Raw genomic sequence first — 24524 nt, forward strand, 5'->3', positions numbered from 1 at the left:
TGCCCCACCTCTGTCCCGAGCTGCCCCACCTCTGTCCCGAGCTGCCCCACCTCTGTCCCGAGCTGCCCCTCTGTCCAGTGGGGTCATTGAGAAGTGTGGCCATGGTGAAAAAGCCACGGAGGCGGACAATAAGGCGGACTAAGACAATGGTGAAGTGGGGTCCGCGTCCAGAGCCGCCACCGCGGACAGACGCCCACCCAGACCCTCCCCTATAGGTCAAGGTTTTGCGGCCGGAGTCCGCACCTTTGGGGGGGTACTGTCACGTTCTGACCTTTTATTTCCTTTGTTTTGTATTTAGTTAGTATGGTCAGGGTGTGAGTTGGGTGGGCAGTCTATGTTTGATTTTCTATGATTTGGGGATTTCTATGTTTCGGCCTAGTATGGTTCTCAATCAGAGGCAGGTGTCATTAGTTGTCTCTGATTGAGAATCATACTTAGGTAGCCTGGGTTGCACTGTTTGTTTGTGGGTGATTGTCTATGTTAGTGGCTTGTGTCAGCACAGGTCTCATTTGTAGCTTCACGGCCGTATTTGGTTTATTGTTTTTTGTTACTCTTTTGTATAGTGTTCAGTGTTCTCTTTATTAAAATTCACTATGAACACATACCACGCTGCATATTGGTCCTCTGATCCTTCTCGCCTCTCCTCTTCAGATGAAGAGGAGGAAGACCGTGACAGGGTTGTTATAAAGAGAATTGCATCCCTTATAGCAACACCATTCCATAAGTCTTCAGTATCAACAGTAGCCCATTTTAAAATGAACCCAACATTGATGTCATGTTGCCAGGCAGGATTCTGTGCAACAGGTTTTTATAGCACTATTCATTTCAGCCCTAGAAGGCAGATGTACTGCTTCAGCTTTTCTGTCTGGCTGTTTATTGATCAATACATATCACTGATTCAATGGCCAAAGTTCACTCACCTGGTTTTCCAGGTCTGACTCAGTCCCTGATCAGAAGATAATGAAGATAATGAAAACCAGCAGTGATTTATCCTAATCTGTATCATATGGTAATGTTCAGGACAAAGTAAACAGTGTAGAGATTATCCCCCTTTTTTAAGAAGTATTTTATTCAAACATTTACATTTTAGTAATCAGACGCTGTTATCCAGAGCAATTTACAGGAGCAATAGGGGTTAAGTGTCTTGCTCAAGGGCACAGACAGATTTTTACCTAGTCGGCTAGTGGCCCAACACTCACACTAACCTACCTGCCACCCCAGCATCTTTCATACAGATCATCAAAATATATATTACTTCTTATTAAACCCATATACAAAATTATATTCTTTCACTTCAAATCCTTTGTGGTTTAAAATATATCTTACTGCAAACATTATTTAAAGGCCCAGTATGACACTTTCATTCAAATTGTGTAGACTTTATTGAAAGGTGTAAGAACATTATTACAGAACGCATACATTTGGTCTCCAATTTGTCTTTTTTGGCTGGTTGATTTATGTACCTCTCAAATGGATCACATTTCCAATCCTGTTGTCTGGACTTGCATTAGATTTGGTCGATCACTGCTTTGTGTGGAGCATCCATAATGTACAAAGCACAAACATTTGCAATAGAATAATTGTTCAACTTGCCCCATCACCAACTTATTTCTACAGAACCTACTAGACAAAACATTTCAGAAATCATAACATCTAAAAACTAAAACAATGCAGCCACTTTCATTAAAAGAGAAATATGTACAGATGGAACACGTGGATAGGACTTGTCTGGTTTATGGCCATAATTAAACAAGTTACAGTGTGAGAAAAGTGCTAACATGTCGCACAACTACTGTATGTTATACCACCAAAACATACACATTCGTGCAGCTACGCTACACATGGAATCAAAAGAATTATGTTTTTCCAGTTTACAGCAATATCTTTTAAATGTGGTGGTTTTGATGGCTTCAGTTAAGGGAAAACAAAGCTAATTTAAATTTTATTTGTAGAATAATCTAAGTTAAAATCTTAATTTAACATCTCACAACAATCTAATCCTTTCCAGAAAGACATTTTCATGGTGTTCCATTGATTATAATATACCTGTAAGAATTAGATAAGTCTATCACACATTAGACACTCTATCACAAGTCTATGGCAATATTACATTTGATAATTCAACACAATTACAGCACACATTTTTAAAAGCCAAATCATAGATTAAATGAAAGTAAAACTGTTCAAATTAAAATCACCAAAGAATATTTTTGACAGCAGAGTTTTTGTTGTTGATATTGGATCTGTGTTAACAGTGTGTGTGTCACAGGAGGCTGCTGAGGAGAGGACAGCTCATAATAATGGCTGGAACGGAGAAGATCAAATGGCATTAAACAAATGGAAACCATGTGTTTGATGTCTTTGGTACCATCATTCCACTTATTCCGCTCCTGCCATTACCACAAGCCTGCTCTCCCCAATTAAGGTGCCACCAACCTCCTGTGGTGTGTGTGTGCGTGTGTAAGAGACAGGTGTGAGAGACTGATGTGTGTGTAAGTGTGTTATGTTCTTGAGAAGTTCCTCTTCAGCTCCTTCCTATAACACAGACGAGAGAGAGACAAGTCAGTTAAGAACAAATTCTTATTTACAATGCCAGCCTTCCCCAGACGTCACTGGGCCAATTGTAAGCCACTCTATGGGACTTCCAATCAATGCCAGATGTGACACAGTCTGGAGTCGAACCGGGAACTGTAGGGACACCTCTTGCATTGAGCTGCAGTGCCTTAGACCACTGCGCCACTCGAGACTGTGTACTATTGTGGTAGTGGTTGTATGAATTTGGTCATTAATATGAGGACACCTTAAGTGACTTACTCTGATGTTACAGAAGAGCAGAGGTCTCTCAAATCTTCTGGATACCTTTACCAGAGTTTTCAGAGTCAGTGTCGGAAGCTAAAACAGAAATGAAACCCCAATATTAGAAAAAAAAGACTGATTGAAAGATAATGCATGAGTCCAGGTTCATTCACAAGTTCCTAATGCATGGTTCACAGTTAATGCAGCCTTCCATATTAACTAGGTAGCTACATCAATTGACATCTAAGCTTGAACCAGCATCACAATCTACACGAAAAAGAGACACAACCACACTCTAAAATAAATATACAAAAAAATCAGTGATCTTTTCAGAATAGAGAACAACAAACATGAAGGAAGGTACTTACTGCTGGCCGGAACAAAGCCTGAAACACAGAGATGAACGTGATGTTGTTATTGACTCTGACAGCTTGGTTTGGTGGAATATTACAAGAGAGCATCAGTTTGAGAGTATTCTGATTCCTGTATCTTTACTGCAGACATCACATACAATGTGACAACGTGACTCTTTATTTACATGGATCAGATTAAATCAATCACACTTCTACCATCACAAACTACAATACTATTAACTGTAAACCAGGACTATGACTACTTCTTCTAAACTACTAAGTAAAACACTGCTGATAATATATAAGATGACAGTGTAGTGTATCTACATATGAAAGTAAAGAGGTCTTCCTCTCCTCACTCACCTTTCTTGTTTTTCTTCTTCCAAATGACGACCCCAACAACAGCAATGATGACCAGGAGAGCTATCACCCCTCCAATGATGAGGCCAATAGTGTTTGGGTCATTTGAACCTGTAATCATCAGAACAGAGCATTCAGACTACAGTGCTACTGAAATGAACTCCAAGCAATGTCAATAAAAGTTCAGGAGGTCAATGAGAACATGTGGTCAGAAAGTTTTCCCGAGCAGGTTAGTGAACTTAAATTAGGAATATAGAGCACATTCAATAGGAGGGTTGGGTAAAATGTATATTTTAATCTTTCTCCCTCTTACCCCTGTTGGTCTTTCCAAAGTTGGTCTGGATCTCAGACTCAATCAGGACCTTGGTGATGTCATCCTCGATACCCGCGAGTTGAACCACACACTGATACTTGTTGTTCTTCCACTCCTCAGGCGTCACTGTCAGGTGGGTGCTTTTCTGGAAGGTTCCGTCATCGTTCTGGAGGATCTCTCCATGCTCCACATCTCCATGCTGTTCTTGTCCGTCTTTCTGCCAGAACACCATGACTCCACTGGGGTAGAAACCTGTCGCGTGGCAGGTCACTGGAGAGGAGGGGGTCTTCTGGAGCAGAGACACTGAGGGACGGACTGGAGAGAGAGCAAGAGAGAAATATTAAGATATATATAAAGAGAGATAGAGACAGATAAAGTCAACATTTGAATAAATACTGAGTATACAAATATTTTTCAATATCATAGTTCTACAACCATGTATGTGAGGGATACCTTATGACTAAAGGGATATGGTTCATATTTGTCAACACTACCCAAGTTGTGTTCAGCTAAAATAAAGAAGTTAAAAGTGATTGTACTGTACCTTTCCTTTCCAAAGTGTCTTTGCCGAAGTTGACATACTTCTTAAGCCACTCAATGCATGTGTTTTCTAGATAATTCTTATAATTGTTAGCAACAGCTCCGGTAGCATCCAACTTAAGCTTGGTGATGACAGCTTTCTGGTTGGCAGCAGTCCAGGTGAGAGTGCTCTTGTCCAGACTGAGGAAATCTGCTCCATCATAACCATACTGACAGTCTCCTCGAGTGATGCCGTCATCACCCAGCTCACAGCCATACATCCACTGGAATGTGTGAACTCCTAGAGGGAACAAACAGGTATGTAATAGACTCTAACAGTTAGCTGGCTGTAGTTTGGTGTTGCCTTCCTGCTGGTGAAGCCTTCTCTTAGTGAGTGTTTCAGATCTGCGATGAGTCACACGACTACAGGTCACATTAACCTAACACGATAAAGACACTGATCCATGTGTCTCAGTGTTTGTCTCAAAGTTTTGATTTTACTTTTATAATTTGAAGGAAAAACTGGGTTTCCAACCTCAAACAAGAGCAGAGGTGCTACCTTAAATTAAAACAATTCTCTCACAAAGACAATACTAATGATCAAATACAATACTCAGGGAGGCTGAGGAGACTACAGCTCTACTGTGGGGGACACAGGGGGAGCACATAGCTGGGCAGTGTGGATAACACAAACACCAACACAGTAAATCAATGGCTCCATCTGTCCTCCAGATTCAGTCTGCCAGTGGGATCTCTATCATCATGTGTTACTTGTTCAACCAGACTGGAATAAAACAGATCAGCTCAGACCTCTACAGTGTGATGATGATGTCACACCTTCACCACGGAGACAGAGAGAGTTGATGAGGAGACTCAGAATGTGGATCTATTCTACACCAGCTGATGTTGGCTTGGTTCTATCTACTGTGTTGAAGATACACGTTGTGTTCAGTACAGTAGTGTTATTCTAACTAATGGATGTTATATAAGACTGTAGTTTTCAGTGAGGTGTGTCAATGAATAAAACCCTGTTGATAAATGAAGACTGTCATCCAGTGATGATGTCAGAGATAAATAGAGGAAGTGAGAGAGGATCCTCTGTTCAGTCAGGAACAACAGGAGAGAGAGATGGAGAGACTCACATGAGGAAGATTAACTGTTACTAATTCCCTGCTGGTGACTGTTATCAGCACCTCACAACCTGGAGCAGCCTGACAGTCTAGAGCAGTGATTCGCAACTGGTGGGTCGTGATTTTAGATTTTAATGGGGCACGAGACTTATGTAATAATAATAAATGTATGTAAATGTAATAATACAAAAATAACACAAAAAAAATATATATATTTTGAAAGCTAACTGCCGCACGAAAACTTTTATTTTGACAGGATACCGCTGCACCACTTATTGTTGCTGACTTAACAGATGCAGTGCATCCGCAGTGGTGAAATGATTAGCTATGTTCAGACTCGGAGGGTTTTCACGCTGCACTCACTCACTGACCAATACAATAACGTTCTCGCCCCACACACACTGATCCAATGAAATGTAACATTTCTCGACACACACAATCACACAAGCATTTCGCTACACGCCCAATAACATCCGCTAAATGTGTATGTGACCAATAAACATTTGATTTGACACACTGATCCAATGAAAACGTCATTCTGCAACATTGTTTAGCTTTAAATGTGACCCGTCCAATCAGATAATACAGATCTTCTGATTGACAGATAACTATACAGATAACTATGCAGGCATTGCACATGTGGATAGTCAGCTGTCATTTAAATCATGTCGGCTTGCTGTCAGAGTCACATTTTAAAAACGCGCAGCTCTCCTCTTCATCTACCGCTGCTTCCAACGTCAACCAACAAGGCAGACAACACCGGTCCCCGTCAGAAGAGAGAACGCCGCCCCCGACTTCATCAAATATGGTTTTACATATATAGAAGACAGTCAGGGTGAGTGTAGACCGCAGCGGGTCCTATGCAACCAGCTGTTAGCTAGAGCATGAAACTCTCCAACATGAAAAGGCTTCTGGGCACCAAGATACAAGCCACAAAGATAAGACAGCTGACTTTTTTTTTTTTAAAGGAAATGTCAGTATCTGGAGGCCTTGAACACGATTCATTGAACAACGTCTGAACGGTAGAAGAAAAGGCACTTTGCGCCTTCATACCTTGTCGTCCAGCGTGTTGCTAAGTGCAAAAAAAAAAAAAAAAAAAACACACCAGCGCAGAGGATCTCATTCTCCCTGCTGCAATTGATATGTGCATTTGAACCCGTAGGAGTGTCAGCCGCCAACACACTTCAAACCACACCCCCTATCCAATGACACCGCTAGGAGGAGAATCCTGGACGTGTCTGAGGACAAAACGCGCCAGACATCAGAGAGCATCAGTGCAAATGGCCATAACGCACTGCAGCCGGATGAATCCACAGATGTGGCTAACCATGCCATTCTAATGGTCTATGTCAGACACTGCAGCCGGATGAATCCACAGATGTGGCTTACCGTGCCATTCTAATGGTCTATGTCAGACACTGCAGCCGGATGAATCCACAGATGTGGCTTACCGTGCCATTCTAATGGTCTATGTCAGACACTGCAGCCGGATGAATCCACAGATGTGGCTTACCGTGCCATTCTAATGGTCTATGTCAGACACTGCAGCCGGATGAATCCACAGATGTGGCTTACCGTGCCATTCTAATGGTCTATGTCAGACACTGCAGCCGGATGAATCCACAGATGTGGCTTACCGTGCCATTCTAATGGTCTATGTCAGACACGTCTGGGATAACAACTTGGAGGACCAGTTCCTTTTTAGTGCTGATTTGCCCACCACCACCACTGCAGAGGCTGTCTTTAACACAGTGGATATGTACCTGGGCTCTGTGGGACTGGCCAGAGGCTGTCTTTAACACAGTGGTTATGTACCTGGGCTCCGTGGGACTGGCCAGAGGCTGTCTTTAACACAGTGGATATGTACCTGGGCTCTGTGGGACTGGCCAGAGGCTGTCTTTAACACAGTGGATATGTACCTGGGCTCTGTGGGACTGGCCAGAGGCTGTCTTTAACACAGTGGATATGTACCTGGGCTCTGTGGGACTGGCCAGAGGCTGTCTTTAACACAGTGGATATGTACCTGGGCTCTGTGGGACTGGCCAGAGGCTGTCTTTAACACAGTGGGACTGGCCAGAGGCTGTCTTTAACACAGTGGATATGTACCTGGGCTCCGTGGGACTGGCCAGAGGCTGTCTTTAACACGGTGGTTATGTACCTGGGCTCCGTGGGACTGGCCAGAGGCTGTCTTTAACACAGTGGTTATGTACCTGGGCTCCGTGGGACTGGCCAGAGGCTGTCTTTAACACAGTGGATATGTACCTGGGCTCCGTGGGACTGGCCAGAGGCTGTCTTTAACACAGTAGATGTGTACCTGGGCTCTGTGGGAACTGGCCTGGGATGGGTGCGTCGGTGTGACCACTGATGGGGCAGCTGCCATGACGGGAAAGCACTCCGGGGTAGTAAAGTGGATCCTGGACAGAGCACCGAGTGCGACGTGGAACCACTGCTTCCCACACTGGGAGGCTTTGGCAGCGAAGGACATGGTGCCTGAGCTCCACACCACCCTCCACAATGTGATCAAGTGTGTCAACTATATCAAAAAGAGTTCTCCAGGTTAAGCATGCAGGGGTCCGCTGGCCCTCCAGGGGTAAACTGTTGAGTCGCTTTTATGAGCTTCAGACATTTCCATTGTGAGGAACGGCTCGCGCAGGTCGCCTGCCTGGCGGATATTTCTGATCGTCTGAATTCTCTCAACGTGTCAATGCAAGGGGAGGGGGGCGCAATCGATTTGAACAGAGGGACAAAGTGGATGCCTTCGAGATGAAGCTTACCGTTTGGGCAAATCATGTTTCCCAATGCTGATGAAGAGATTCAGAATCCGATCAACATAGCGCACCGCGTCACACTGAAGAAAAACCCTTAAACATCATCTTGGTCAAGCTGCTGGGAAAGTTTTGCGACTACTTCCCGTAGGAGAGCGACCACTTCCCGTAGGAGAACAGGGGACTAGATGACTGGACAGGTAACCCCTTTCGAGTGGAGATGGGAAGTGTCACATTGCCAGGCAACGAAAAGGATCTGCTGATGGTGCTGTCATTTGATGGCGGACTGAGCATGCGCTTCCCGGGAAATGACACCGCCACAGTTCTGCTGCAGCGTAATGGGAGAGTATCCTGCTCTCGCCTGTCATGAGTCATGCTGCCGTTCAGCACTACCTGTCTGTGTGAAAGTGGCTCCTCTGATAAGGCTGTGCTGAAAACTAAAAGCAGAAACAAACTGGGCAGCCAGCATGACCTCCAAGTTGGCCTGTCAACCATCTCCTCAGACTTCAGTGAACTTATCAAACTGCAGAACCCCCCCCCCCACCGATAGGTCTCAGACACACAAACACACACACACAATAAATAAACAGGTGAATTAGTTATTGTTCACTATGTTAATTATTATGGTTAATTAGCTCTGACATTCATATGACATTTCATTGAACGGGTTAAAAACACCTTTAAAAAGACATTTCAAGCTTGTGAAACTATTCCCATGGTACTTGAGGATTAAGAATTCCTAATGATTGTTGTTTTCTCTACTTTAAACACTGGTATGCGTTACTGTTCATTGACATTATTGGACTGGTTTTGATGTTCTGAGTCTGATCATGTATTTACACCCCCCCTCCTGAACTGGCCTCCTAATTAAATGGCTCATTCTAAACGGAGCTTTTTTGTTTTGTTTAATTTCTGTTTGTAAGTTTGTTTAAAATGTATGTATTGAGAGACGCAATGATGGGGATGGGGTGAGAGAAGCACCGAGCGGGAAGAGGAAAATGGTGTACATATGTATGGGTGTGTGTGGTATGTATGTGTGAACGCGTATATATGTGTATATGCATGTGTGTATGTATATGTATGTATATATATATATGCGTAGGTATGTGTAAGTGAGTGCTGTTTTTTTGTTGCTTTGTATCTGTTGTTGTATCTCTTAATATGGGTGAAAATTGTGAAATTCCAATAAAAATACTGTTACAAAAAAAAATGTCTCAGTCTCTTAACTGATAATAAATGTCTTCCTAGTTAACATGGCTGTGTAATGACTTTCTTTACCACCATAACTGAGACAGAGTCTATTTTACAAGTGAAGCTTTCCCAGGAAGGCAGCTGCAACACAACATTACAAAAGGTAATCATCGACAGTCCATAATATTGGGTCGCGACTCAATTGTCACTGTCAAATTTGGGTCTGCAGGTAAAACCAGCTGAGAAACACTGATCTAGAGGGTACCATAAACCTGCCTCTCAAACTCTCTCCGACCTGAATGACCTGTGCCCTGATAGGTTGCTAGGGAGGTTACTAGGGGGCTGGACATCTCCCCGTCCTCTTGACTCTGCAGGTCACACAATACTGTCAGTCTCCCTCAAGCAGTGGCAGAGAGCAACATCTCTGTCTCTGCCCGTCAACAACTGGACTCACTCATATCTCTGGATGGGTTGGAGTGCTGCCCGAAGTGAGTTGTGACGTGTGTATATCGTTCTTCATAGTTAGTTACTACTGTTGTCTATTGCATGTTGCCCCTCGTGAGTTTACTGTGTGCTGTAATACTCTGCAGGTGGCATACGCAATCTATACAGTCATTACTGCTGTATTCTGTAACATTCTGTATCTCTGCCTTTGTGCCCTGCTGCAGTCATTGGGTATGTGTGTATTCATTCCCTCTGTTTCTGTCCATTACAGAACCACTACAGTTTTACCCCCGTGTTCATGTTCTTCTGTGTGTAAATCAAGTTCCCGTGTGTTAACTCTTGGGACTGCTCCCAGTGACTCCCTGTGGGATCTGCTGCTGGAGCTGCTCAGGCCTCTCAGGGAAACTCTCTACAACACTCCCCCCCGTCACCCTCGGCTATCCCCTATTCCCCTCGAACCGTGGGGCAGAGTCGGTGAGTCACAAACTAGTCAAATACATAGAGCCGGGTCGCTTTTTTTCATTCTCTCTCAGGGGAATTAGGCTCTAGTGTCAGCCTACTGGAGCTGTACGTGTGTGTGACCCCCAGGTCCTGAGGGTGACAGGTGAGTGTGTAGAGGGTTGATTATTTCATGAACCTGTATCATGTTATGTCAAAGTTATCCCTGTGAAGCACATGCAGAAGCGATTTGGAGTTGTTGAACGGGAGAGACAAAATGTATTACAATTGAATTTGAGTGAACTGAATGATGAGGACGAAGAAGAAGAGAGTGATTGAATTTAAAAAACAACAGCGTAAGAATTCCTCTTCCTCTGTCCCACGCGAGCACACTCAAAAAAATACACTTTTCTTTTTGTTTCTACTTTGTCAGAAGAAGCTGTAACTGGACGATGTAACACAGGAGTCTGACGATAGAGTTTGCGAGAATAGCACTGTTCGTGACCGTAATCCCCCCCCCAAGTCTAATAGTATTTTGGAAACGTTTCCATTCCTCCTGAAAGCCCAAATCGTCTGACTTCACTGAATAGAGATCCTGGTCGTGACGCTACATTATGTGTTACAGCATCATCCCAGTGAGGACAGTGGGAGGTCTGCTGTAGACTGATGGCCTATCGTAACCTGGAGTCACATCTTTCCATTACTCCTCACCCCGCCCCAAACTCCACCCTTAACACAGTTACCATTCAAAAATCATCTGTTTACCTCAGAATTGTTTCATTGCGACCAAAGAGAACAGACCGAGTGGACATAGTTTTCAGCGAGCCAGCTTCTTTCTGTGGTGCTACCCGTTCCAGGGTTTAGGACCGTAACCCCCAGAGGACTTGAAAATGAGCCAGAGCTGAGAGGATCACTGAAACTAAAAAGGTATTTTGATTTCAGTGCATTTTCTACACAAGAAAATAGCCTATCAATGTGTAGGCATACTGTGTAATAAAATCGATAATTGTACACTAAAAAACGTGAACGTGTGTTTGCAGAGCATACAACCATGCCGACAACCGTCCCGTGGAGATCAGTGGACAAAGGGCTGAACAACGGGGCGCACCCCAAAAACACATGGTTGTCAAGAAAGAGGTGTGTTTTGCTAGATTCTTAAAATGTGTTTCTGTACACAGCATTTGTGTGTAGGAGTAGAGAGTGTTTATCGCCGCTTGTAATTCATCATTGACCTGCTGTTTCTATCATAGCCCACTGTAATCGATGGGGGCTCAGGGCGGTACCACTCCGCTCCTCTGATGAAGGTGCACACGGATCAGACTCAAACTTTGAAGACGGAGATCGAGTCATCGAAGGCAGACCAGCAGAGAGAGAGAAACATTCTCGGAGGGCAGAGACACGGGTCACAGCTGATGCATTGGTCCAGAGCCAGGCGGCATTGACGGAGAATGAGGCGTTGAAGAGGGCGAGGAAAGAGATGGGAGTCACAATGCCAGGCATACCAGTGAGCTCTGGAAGTCCACCTCAGACAGGCAGAGGCAACAATCAATCCATCCACCCACAATGGGCTATTAGCAGGACGACTCTTGCCAAGTTGATTTCTATTTTTAGGGACTTGAGATGTATTAATGGATGTTTATCTACTAATGATAATGACGTGAAGACGGAGATCAAGGAGGGTAGGAGGAGCAAGCTCTGCCTGCTCATTACAGAGCGCGTGATTCATCTGTTCTCCGAGCATTTCTAACCATGGAAACGCAACAAACACAAGAATAACCGACTAACAAATTAGAATCAATCCCATATGGTCTATTCTAACAGAAAAGGTTTTAAAGTCTTTAGCACAGCCAAGATTAATAACAGTTGAATTGGTTCCTGGTTTAGCCGACATGTTGCCGGTTGATTTACCGTTATTCACGGCTCCTTTTCTCTTCTCGGTGCTGGAGTTCTTTTAACAACTTGATGGTGTAGCAATATCCTCATAAACGAGACTTTAACATGAATCTTCTCTCTTCATTTCACCCACAAAACAAAGTCACTAAAAGGCTAGTCCAGTCCCGTGTAGCTCAGTTGGTATAGTATGGTGCTTGCAACGCCAGGGGTGTGGGTTTGACTCCCACGCGGGACCAGTATGTGTGATACCTGGGGTGATGATGAGCACAAATCCATGAATGATTGATTGAGGTCCAGTATGTTGACGCAGGCCTTCAGGCCGGTATGTAAGTTATGTTCAGACAGCTGCAGTAAAACAGTCCTACAGCTCCATGTCAATACAATCAAAACCTGTCCCTGGATTTACCCAAACACGTGTATCTTACACTCCAGCAGTAGGCCTACATTAAGATAAATATCATAAAAGACTAAACATGATACTAAGACTATTTATTTCAAAAGAACAGAATAGCGTGTTTTAAGATGTATTTCTGTGCTGTAGTAGCAGAGGCTATGGGTTGCTTCATGTCAAGGAAATTCATTACATTGTTATGCTCTTTCAGATAGGGAAAAGGAATCAAAACGTCTGGCCTGCATGGACCTCTGATAGGGTATAGGAATCAAAACGTCTGGCCTGCATGGACCTCTGTAGGATTACTTGGGGAAGTAAGCAAAGCTGGAGGTTTCAAAGACGCCCGCTGGAGGTTTCAAAGACACCCGCTGGAGGTTTCAAAGACGCCCGCTGGAGGTTTCAAAGACGCCCGCTGGAGGTTTCAACGAGCATTAACGGCAACAACGGCTGACAGCAGAATACTCTGACGTCAAGCACTGTGACATGCTGTACCGTACCCCAAGCACCCTGCAAGCTGTGCTGCAGTATGACACTACTTTTAAACGAGGAACCACTGTAGGGGGGCGCACACAGCTGGGCCGTGTGGATAACACACACACACACACACACACACACCAACACAGTAAATCAACGGCTCCATCTGTCCTCCAGATTCAGTCTGCCAGTGGGATCTCTATCATCATGTGTTAGTTGTTCAGACTGGAATAAAACAGATCAGCTCAGACCTCTACAGTGTGATGATGATGTCACACCTTCACCACGGAGACAGAGAGAGTTGATGAGGAGACTCAGAGTGTGGATCTATTCTACACCAGCTGATGTTGGCTTGGTTCTATCTACTGTGTTGAAGATGCACGTCGTGTTCAGTACAGTAGTGTTATTCTAACTAATGGATGTTATATAAGACTGTTTTCAGTGAGGTGTGTCAATGAATAAAACCCTGTTGATAAATGAAGACTGTCCTCTAGTGATGATGTCAGAGATAAATAGAGGAAGTGAGAGAAGATCCTCTGTTCAGTCAGGAACAACAGGAGAGAGAGATGGAGAGACTCACACGAGGAAGATGATCTCTCAATAACCTGAGTCTACTGGAGCAATACAGTGTGTGTGTGTGTGTGTGTGTGTGTGTGTGTGTGTGATCCCCAGATCCTGAGTGTGTGGGTGGGTGTGTGTGAGTGTGTAGAGTAGGACTGCCCCCTGACAAAACAAAATCTTGGTCGACCGAGAGTCGTCTGTTCTTTGTCAAAACGTGTATATTTTTCTATATATAGACTGTTTGATGAAATACTGAAGACAAACAAATGACTCAGGAGGACTACGCTGTGTTAAAAATGACAGCTACTGCCTGTGACTGGCGCACGTTGTCGCTCTCTCCTCCCTGCTGCAGCGAACAGGCACCACAGCACAGCAAGCGTTTATCGCCGCTGTCCGCGCTGAAGCTTCACAATTACAGCTGTGTAGTTTCTAACTTGTTTCTCGGACTGGGAGAAGCTGAAACCGAAATCCCTAATTTGTTTCGGAAAAACATTCCCTGTTCCCTCAACCCTCGCTCTCTTTACGTGACGTGTGTACGCATCGCATGCATGTGACCAATAGGGACGGATCTCTAGCCTTTCATAATCACATCAACACACTGGTTAGAACAAACACCCAACACCGCAACACAACTAAAAGGATGCGGAGGACGGAAAAAAATAAACTGGAAACGGGGGAATGTTTACTGGTTGCTCAGGAGGGAAACGGGAAGTCAGATGTGTGGAAACTACTGGAGATCACATAAAAGGAGGGTCTAGGAGAAAGCACTGTGTAACGGGTGACAAACAGGTGCTGTTACATTACAATATCATGTTTTCTGATCATGTGGAACAGTGTAAACAACACTAAATAACTGATAAGTATACCAGAGAGTTTCTGTTCCAATGAATAAAACAGAAAATATATATAAAGCCTTTATTTCAGCTGTAGGAGCCGTTTTGTCCTGTTTATGTGTCGTGTGTATGTTGTCTGTCAAGGGCTATTTTAACCTGTTTTGTACAATAGAGGGGACTATATGTTGGGGTCATGGGTCACTGGTCACGTGTGTGTGTGTGTGTATATAGCGAGCACAGGTGACCAGGAAGGGTTAGTACAGGAGAGAGGAGACGACATACAGTTGTTACCGTATCACAGATACAGCTGATAGAAGCATCTATCTGTACCTTTTCTACAGGAACATGTGTATTGGAGCTACTTATATTAGATATGAGCAATAAATAGGAACTTCACCCTAAAAGAGTAACGTTTGGGAAAACTGATTCTCGTGGACGCGTTGTGTACAGCTCTCTCCTGTGTCAGAGGCTGATCATAGGGAATCGCCACTACAACAGTAAGAACTTAACTCTCGTTGGAAACTGGACTGATGGATCTTTGCATGCAGCACGTCAGATTATTGGAATCACTCCTGCTGTGCCTACGACAACGAACAAGGGTCGTGGCAAACATTTCCCGGAGAAACGAGAAGAATCCAGGAGCCAAATCCTCCGCGCCGTCGCTCACCAAAAGGATATGGGTACTTGCGCTTCACTCTTGTGCTGTGCGGTGCGAGTTGAACACTGTTTTGTCAATTGTAGCGTTGTGGAATAGGAAGTGGAGCCAGTGTTTCATAGGGAAATGCTATCCGATATGTTGACGCTTCATTTCTGAGCATTAGAACAGAGTATTGGGCTCTGTATTATCTTAACACTGAACGTTGAATAAACATTCTGCTGAATGGGCTGCGTGAGATGAAGACGGACTGTAAAGGACGTGGAGAACAACATTCTCTCCCAGAACAACTGCTCTGAGAAGATGTTTACTGAAGATATCCGCAGAACATTTAAGATATTGACAGATGTATAATGAAAAAAACACAGCAGGGTCGTATTGGGGCCAGCATGGAGTTGCTGATTGGCAGCGATGCTCCACAGGCCATTGCCCCCGCTGATGACAACAGTGTTGGAGATGGACCCCACACCGCTGGGACCCAATTGGTGTGGGTCTCCGGCGGTCCCTTAGGAGAAGGTGGTGACAACCCGGGAAAGATTGGCTGCCCTGCTGTTACTGCCCACTCCATTTACATGAGACACGCAGGAACGACACACTCCATGCTACAGGATGCTGCCTTGGACGACTTCAGAGCTGACCTTGTTATAGGCTGAGATGGGGCTAAGCGACTACAGAGCTGTACTTGTTATAGGCTGAGATGGGGCTAAGAGACTACAGAGCTGTACTTGTTATAGGCTGAGATGGGGCTAAGAGACTACAGAGCTGTACTTGTTATAGGCTGAGATGGGGCTAAGTGACTACAGAGCTGACCTTGTTATAGGCTGAGATGGGGCTAAGCGACTACAGAGTTGTACTTGTTATAGGCTGAGATGGGGCTAAGTGACTACAGAGCTGACCTTGTTATAGGCTGAGATGGGGCTAAGTGACAACAGAGCTGACCTTGTTATAGGCTGAGATGGGGCTAAGCGACTACAGAGCTGTACTTGTTATAGGCTGAGATGGGGCTAAGTGACTACAGAGCTGACCTTGTTATAGGCTGAGATGGGGCTAAGCGACTACAGAGCTGTACTTGCTATAGGCTGAGATGGGGCTAAGTGACTACAGAGTTGACCTTGTTATAGGCTGAGATGGGGCTAAGTGACTACAGAGCTGACCTTGTTATAGGCTGAGATGGGGCTAAGTGCTAGCACCCTCTGGTCCTGCAGATCATCCCTCCATGAAGACACAAACACAAACATTGTTGGCTCCTTTTTTTGCATTTGTATAATTGTTTCTTGCTTAAGTCAGAGAACAATAAGGAGCCGTTTTGTCCTGTTTATGTGTTGTGTGTATGTTGTTTTTCAAGTGTTATTTTAAACTGATTTGTACACTAGAGGGGACTATATGTTGGGGTCATGGGTCACTGGTCACGTGTGTGTGTGTGTGTGTGTGTGTGTGTGTGTGTGTGTGTGTGTGTGTGTATATAGCTACGACAAGTGACCAGGAAGGGTTAGTACAGGAGAGAAAATAGGACATACAGTTGTTACTGTATCACAGACACAGCTGATAGAAGCATCTCTCTGCACCTTTTCTACAGGAACATGTATTAGAGCTACTTATATTGATATGCGCAATAAATGGGAACTTCACCCTAAAAGAGTAACATTTGGGAAAGCTGATTTTAGTGGATGCGTTGTGTACAGCTCTCTCCTGTGTCAGAGGCTGATCATAGGGAATCGCCACAATAGCAAAGACCAAAAACAGCTGCATGCATTCGTGGATTGCGGTTTATTTACTGTTTAGGCAAATTATTAAATTCTCCCTTTCTTATTTAGTTTTAAAACTAAAACGCTTGATTGCATTTCAACGTATGAATGACTGGTCTGTGTGATGACATGAACGAATGATTGATCGATTGATACAGTAGTCTATATATTGAAATACTGGCCAGTAAGTAAGTTACGGTATTAACAGGACGCGCTCTTAGGCCTCCAGCTCAATGCTGGTTATTCAAGGCTCTACGAAGCCTACTAATGATAACTTCATTACTTATTATTATAATGATGATCACAATAATAACTTTAATAATAACAGTGAGAAGGAGATCAAGATAAAGGAGGGTATAGGCATGAGAACTGCGTGCATATTGTGTGACAAAACAGGTGCTGTTAGATTACAATATAATTTTTCTGCCCGTTTGAAACAGAGTAAACAACACTAAATGAAGTATAAGTACTACCAGAGTCTTTTCTAACGAAAAAAATAAATAGTAATGCCTTAATTACAGCATAGCAAATATTAAAAACATCCGCATTTGTGAAACTGTTTTATCCGACATGTTGCAGTTGCACGACGCTTGGAATCAGTAGGCTATTAAACACTCAACCAGGCAACACAAGCAGGATCTGTCTTATTTCTGGAGATATATATGGATGATTTACAAAGCCAGGAACATTTAACAGTTGGGCTGTTGATTACGGACCTTATTAAATTGGGGTTTCCTCTCTCCTCACCTTTCTTTCACAATAAGTCAAGGGCTGTTTCCTCGTCTCCTCACTTCTATGCTGCCTCCGCCACATTGTTCTCAACACCAATACGCTGGTTAACTTAGCTATTATGCACATAGCAACATATGGGGAAAGGCGCCAATTCAATGGCGCATTGTAGATCATCTTTCAGGACCGCGGACAGCGACAACTACCAACGTGGGTGAAAGCGCATTTGATATGAAATAATATAATTTTTATTAGTGTTGCACCGTTATTCTTCTATAATAGAAACATATCCAATTTCAGTAGCATGTATTTGAAGGACTGTGGCATCATCACCTTAATGGATTAGTCTACTGAGATAAGAGCAAATCAGACAGATGGCGTGTGCACCGTGCAAAAAAACTAACAATTTGCAACTGTTCCACTAAAGAAATCTCAGTCGACCAACAGCCTAGCGACCAAACAATCAACCAGTTGACTAAATGGGGTCAGCCCTAGTAGAGTTCCTTCCTGTGAGAGGCCTGATCAGCTCCAGCAGCAGAGTCCACAGTGAGTCACTGGGAGCTTTGGTCCATTAGAGCAGAGAAGACTAAACACACATCACCTCTATCATCATCACTATCACCATCATCATCACTATCACCATCACTATCACCATCATCATCACTATCACCATCATCATCACTATCACCATCATCATCACCATTACTATCACCATCATCATCACTATCACCATCATCATCACCATGTTCTGCTCCTCTGCTTCTCTCTACTGTCCCATCAGATCAGAGAGACACTCAGGGAGGCTGAGGAGACTACAGCTCTACAGTCCCATCAGATCAGAGACACTCAGGGATAGCTGAGGAGACTACAGCTATACTGTGGGGGACACAGACTGGGAGCACACAGCTGGGTAGTGTGGATAACACACACACACACACACACAGTACATACACAGCATGAAGCCCCACAGATCAGACTAGAGGGACTCGCTGAAGTAATGACTGACAAATTAAACCTACACAAGTATCTCAAAGAGAAATCACATTGAGATCTGACATTCACCAACCTGCCACTCAGGTGATTGGAGAGTGACCTTACCAATGCCATACAAGCATAAAGATGGCATGCTTATAGTTCGATGCCATTTACAGTAGTGGTATGGTCATTGTCCTCTGTACCTCACACACTTAAAACAGTACACAGTAGTAATAAAATGAATGCTGTGCTGGTGTCCAGGAGAAAGAATTGGGACCATACATACAGTAAACATAAGCAGAGAAACAAAGGAGACCATGCTAGATGCTTTGAAATACTGATATCAGCAAAAGTGTGTGGAGAAAACAGAAACAGGACGGGAGGAGCGGATCTGTACATCCCTGATATTCTAGATCTGTAACTTTAGCGATCACTTCTCTAATCCTGTGTGTAATTCTTGTCTCCTAGAATAAGGAAGTGCCCGTTTTGATAGTTTATAAGCACAAACACAAGTGCAACTGATCAGATGAAGTAAAGATGAAAGATTTACCTCCACTTTGGTTAAAACGCTGCTTTGCAATATCGATGTTGGCTTTGAAAGTCTGCTGGTTACCCTTGCAATTCCCAGTGTTCCTCTCCCAGTACTGTGGGTCTGCTGCCTTGTTTACCCAGTCCTGTTTGGGCACCGCTCTCTGGCTGTTGCTGTCATAGTGAACCATCTGAACACCATCCACCATCCCCACAACCACGAACTCTGGGAAGTTGGGAACTTCAGAAGATGCGGTGAAGAAATACTTCAGGGAGTGAGTCACTAGAGGGAAGAAAGACAATGTTAATGTTGAATTCTGAACAGACAATCATTTTTCAAAGCCATATACGCAAAACTGAGGTTTACATTTTCTCTATATTCACGATTTTAGTTTCCTCCACACTACTGGTTGTTTTATTACATATTACTTTGAACACTTTTACTTTTTTACCAAAGTAGGTGTTTTTGTTATACTGCAGGATGACATTTTTAAAAGGAAAGTTGCTAAGACACCATGTAACACCAAGATATTACACGTGCTGTGTATCAGACGACAACGTTTTATCAAGATAATTATCTGCAATCAGTGTCTGATATATAGATGGAGACACTGAACATTAAGAAAAGTATTCTGAAATGGAACAATGTGACATTCACAGCAGATATTTCTGTGAATTCATTACCTGTGATATACTCAAGTGAAAGCACGGTATCCCTTCCAAATGTACAGTATGTGCGTTCATGTTCGGAACGAATGTGTCAGACTTACACTGATAATAACTCAGGCCCAAGACCACTATCACTGTAAGACTAATAGATAAGATGGCACTACTTTTTAGCACATTTACATTCAACCTTATACTGTATTCATCCCCTGATAGGAACTACCAAGTGATATATACTATTTGATTCAGTGCAGACTCAGCTAAATGTAATACGGGATCAAAATAGACTTCTATTATAGACTATTAGCAGATTACATTTCATTAAAGGGAGAAAACTGCAAAAACACATGAACATTTTCTTGATTTTTGTAGTCCAGGGGAAATACCTATCAATGGTCACAGTACTGTGGTGTGACACTGACATCATATTCAGAGAGGAAGGTAAATGGTCAATTCTGTTTCTCAAAGCTGGCAGAATTGACTGTTTAGCCTCTTTCTGATTATGTCAGTAGCTCCCCACTGTTGTCACTGAGCAAGCTGTGATTAAGACTTTTAAACACGTTAACACTCGCAAGGTGTCCTGTGTGATTTTAAGTATGTTCTCTCTCTAATTCTCTCTTTCTCTCTCTTGGAGGACCATGCCTCAGGACTACCTGGCCTGATGACTCCTTGCTGTCCCCAGTCCACCTGGCCGTGCTGCTACTCCAGTTTCAACTGTTTTGTCTTTGGCTATGGAACCCTGACCTGTTCACCGGACATGCTACCTGTCCCAGACCTGCTGTTTTCAACTCTCTAGAGACAGCAGGAGCGGTAGCGATACTCTCAATGATCGGCTATGAAAAGCCAACTGACATTTACTCCTGTTGCACCCTCGACAACCACTGTGATTATTATTATTTGACCCTGCTGGTCATCTATGAACATTTGAACATCTTGGCCATGTTCTGTTATAATCTTCACCCGGAAGAGGACTGGCCACCCCTCATAGCCTGGTTCCTCTCTAGGTTTCTTCCTAGGTTCTGGCCTTTCTAGGGAGTTTTTCCTAGCCACCGTGCTTCTACACCTGCTTTGCTTGCTGTTTGGGGTTTTAGGCTGGGTTTATGTACAGCACTTTGTGACATCAGCTGATGTAAGAAGGGCTTTATAAATACATTTGATTGTTTGATTGAAGGCTGCTGGGCCAGACGGAATACCAGGGCACATTCTCAGAGCATGCGCAGACTAACTGGCAAGGGTCTTCGCAGACATTTTCAACTTCTCCTTGTCCCAGTCTGCAATCCCAACATATTTCAAGCTGACCACCATTGTCTCTGTTCTCCAGAAACTCCAAGGAACCTTAAATTACTATCGTCCCGTGTCTCAGTACATCACAGGGGCCAAACTCCCTGCCATCCAGGACCTCTATATCAGGCGATGTCAGTGGAAGGCCCGAAAAGACTTCAGCCACCTAAGCCACAGAATGTTCTCTCCGCTACAGACCAGCAAGCAGTACAGGAGCATCGGTTCTCTGACCAACAGGCTCCGAGAGAGCTTCAAATCCTTACCTGGACTATCTGCATTGACCCTATCTTGCACTGACTCTATGCACACTCACAAGTCTCCACCCACACACGCTCACACAAACCAACACACACTCACATACATTACTTATGCACACACATAACACACAGACATACTGACGCCACACACACACACACACAGCCATCAAATAATTTTTTTTTCTTCAAATAACTTGCATATATTCAAATAGTTTTCTGAGAGGTATTCAAAATACTATCAAATTAGTTTTTTTTCCTGAGACATGTATTTGAATATCTATGAAAATAGTTGACTTTTAGTTGAAACTATATAAAGTATAGTTGACAAGCTTGAGTATTTTAAAAGTTTTCAAATAAACTACAAAATAAAACAATTTTCTGCCCAGGTCTGACCAATTACATTTTACTAGGCAAGTCAGTTAAGAACAAATTCTTATTTACAACGATGTCCTAGGAACAGTGGGTTAACCTCGTACCTCTCTCTGTACATCGACATGGTACTGGTACTCCCCGAATATAGACTCATTCTTGTGTATTTCATTCCTCTTGTGTTTTATTTAAAATGTTCATATCTAACTTGTATTATTATTTTAATCTAACTCTGCATCGTTGGGAAAGGGCTCTTAATAAGCATTTCACGCTAAAGTCTATAACTGTTGAATTCGGCGCATGTGACAAATTTGATTTGAGAGGCAAAGGGATGCTTGCTTCTGTAAGAGACAGCAGAGTAACTTTATTTCTGGTATTATACTGCCACCTTGAGGATGTTACTGCAAAATAACATACCAAACTTATTTTCCTTGCAGGCCAAATGGATGTACTTTCATAATATCCTACATCTTCACCTTCATCACAAAAATATTGGAACTGAAACTGAACATACTGTAACTTAAGAATATAAAAAATACAGTACACATTCCCGGGCCGTGATTGCACCCCTCATACGCTTATTACATTCAGGTGAACACTTTATCTAGTACCAACCCACTATCATCTGGTCAGTTAGGTGAGGGAACAGTCATATCAAGGTATTACTTGGCAGGACAGGGGGAGTCACATAACTTAATGGACAGCAAATCTTCAGGTTTTTCCATTCCCATAAATTCACCACTATTCAACAAAGAAGCTCGAGTGGCGCAGCGGCATAAGGCACTGCATCTCAGTGCAAGTAGTGGTCACTACAGAGCATGGTTCGAACCCCGCGTGTATCACAATTTGCTGGGATTCCCACAGGCAGGAGAACAATTATGCCAGCTTCCTTAGGGGAGGGTTTTGCCGGGGTATGTCGTCATTTTAAATATGAGTTTTGTTCTTAAATAACTTGCCAAGTTAAATAAAAGGTTCAAAAAAATAATCAATTTTGGTGGCAGCCCCAAAAGTGATTTTGAATATCCAAACCTCCTACAGATCTACATGTTATTTTATTTATAATTACCATATTGCATAAATCCATCAATCATATTTTTTTGTATCGGAATAAAGAACGTAGATCTAGGCTGTAGTATGTCTCTGCATCCAGTACGAATGAAGTTAGAATGAAGGTAGTTTTTGCGAGCTAACTAGCGTTAGTTAGCGCAATGACTATCTGTAGCCATAGACTTCCACTCATTGCGCTAACTAACGCTAGTTAGCAACGTCCTTCAAACTGCATGCAGACATAAAAATGATATCTACGAGTTCATCTGGCTCTGAGGAAGTATATACAAGACTTCATTGCTAAAATCCAGTATAATTAATATCAGCATAACGATAGGCCTTAAATAAATTACCTACATAAACGAAATATATTTATGTAAAATCTAAAATAACTTTATACTGACCAGCAGATGCTGTATGAAGAAGGCCTATTCCCAGCACCAGCAAGATAATACCCTTCATGTTGACGAAGTATGTTATCTCCAATAGATATTATATTCAGATGCGTTACCCACTTCAGTAGTAAGGAACGACTGTGGTGACGTTTTTCTTTCGCATCAATTTATAGTGCGCTTGTATGTCGTTTTTTGAGCCAATGATAATTTAGCCAGCTCAAGCGTCAATAGAATCCGGTCGGAACTGAGCAGCAAAGGTTCACTTACGAAACTGAAAGTAAGTTGTGTGTTGTCAGTAAACCATTCAGCCAAAAATAGTGCTCTCATTGGGCCTGGGGCTGGTGGTCTATATATTTTTACGATTAACTTTGATGGTTTACTGCAACTCAAGATAATGTACACTACCGGTCAAAAGTTTAGAAGCCTACTCATTCAAGGCTTTTTCTTTATTTTTACTAGTTTTTACATTGTAGAATAATAGTGAAGACATCATGAAATAATACATGTGGAATCATGTAGTAACCAAACAAGTGTTAAACAAATCAAAAATATATTTTATAATTGAGGTTCTTCAAAGTAGCCACCCTTTGCATTGATGACAGCTTTGCACATTATTGGCATTCCCTCAGCCATCTTCATGAGGTTGTCAACTGGAATGCATTTCAATTAACAGGTGTGCCTTGTTAAAAGTTAATTTGTGGAATTTCTTACCTTCTTAATGTGTTTAAGCCAACCACTTGTGTTGTGGCAAGGTGTGTGTGTGTGTGTGTGTGTGTGTGTGTGTGTGTGTGTGTGGGGTGTGTGTGGGGGGCAAAGTCCATATTATGGCAACAGCTCAAATAAGCTAAGAAATGACAGTCCATCATTACTTTAAGACATTGAAGGTCAGTCAATAATGAACATTTAAAGAGCTTTGAAAGTTTCTTCAAGTGCAGTCGCAACAACCATCAAGTGCTATGATGAAACTGTCTCTCATGAGGACCGCCACAGGAAAGGAAGACCCAGAGTTACCTCTGCTGCAGAGGACAAGTTCGTTAGAGTTACCGGCCTCAGAAATTGCAGCCCAAATAAATGCTTCACAGAGTTCAAGTAACAGACACATCTCAACATCAACTGTTCAGAGGAGACAGTGTGAATCAGGCCTTCATATTCGAATTGCTGCAAGGAAACCACTACTAAAGGACACCAATAATAAGAAGAGACTTGCTTCGGCCAAGAAACACGAGCAAAAAAGATCACAACACATAAGCTCTCCACAATGAATTTCTATAGAAAACTTGTAAAAATAAACAAGATCCTGCAACCATGGAGAGGTAAATGCCTGTTTATTTATGGAAAAATTGTCCTGATTAACTCCATATGTCAGTTTACACACTTACTTATGGCGCTGCCTACTCCTGGTGATTTGTTTTTCAA

The 24524-nt window shown here is 43.1% G+C and overlaps 1 protein-coding gene and 1 long non-coding RNA gene across 3 annotated transcripts; both read right to left on the minus strand.

The window, feature by feature from the left end:
• Positions 1 to 1363: 1363 nt before the first annotated feature.
• On the minus strand, positions 1364 to 23269 carry LOC112264791 (H-2 class I histocompatibility antigen, Q9 alpha chain). The gene is made up of 8 exons (XM_024441638.2): positions 23118 to 23269; positions 19116 to 19376; positions 4367 to 4642; positions 3823 to 4137; positions 3513 to 3620; positions 3165 to 3182; positions 2815 to 2892; positions 1364 to 2535 (listed from the first exon to the last, which is right to left on the minus strand). Exons 1-7 carry the CDS (start codon positions 23173 to 23175, stop codon positions 2843 to 2845), a joined length of 1086 nt encoding a protein of 361 aa, XP_024297406.1. The 5' UTR covers positions 23176 to 23269; the 3' UTR covers positions 1364 to 2535; positions 2815 to 2842.
• On the minus strand, positions 7234 to 9219 carry LOC121839064. Of its 2 annotated transcripts, none has more exons than XR_006078612.1 (2): positions 7630 to 9219; positions 7234 to 7494 (listed from the first exon to the last, which is right to left on the minus strand). It is a non-coding gene; the product is annotated as an uncharacterized LOC121839064 (long non-coding RNA). The 2 variants fall into 2 exon arrangements; XR_006078611.1 differs by having other exon boundaries at positions 7578 to 9219.
• Positions 23270 to 24524: the final 1255 nt, after the last annotated feature.

The sequence above is a fragment of the Oncorhynchus tshawytscha genome, linkage group LG13, assembly GCF_018296145.1.
Source record: "Oncorhynchus tshawytscha isolate Ot180627B linkage group LG13, Otsh_v2.0, whole genome shotgun sequence".
Taxonomy (NCBI): domain Eukaryota; kingdom Metazoa; phylum Chordata; class Actinopteri; order Salmoniformes; family Salmonidae; genus Oncorhynchus; species Oncorhynchus tshawytscha.

What these genes read in the sequence shown, in the direction of transcription:
- LOC112264791 (XM_024441638.2), bottom strand. Translation starts at nt 23,175, where the DNA reads ATGAAGGGTATTATCTTGCTGGTGCTGGGAATAGGCCTTCTTCATACA. An exon ending in AGACACTTTGGAAAGGAAAG is followed by an intron (nt 4,138 to 4,366) that starts GTACAGTACAAT and finishes CTCTCTCTCCAG; the next exon opens with TCCGTCCCTCAGTGTCTCTG. An exon ending in CTTTGGAAAGACCAACAGGG is followed by an intron (nt 3,621 to 3,822) that starts GTAAGAGGGAGA and finishes TGATGATTACAG; the next exon opens with GTTCAAATGACCCAAACACT.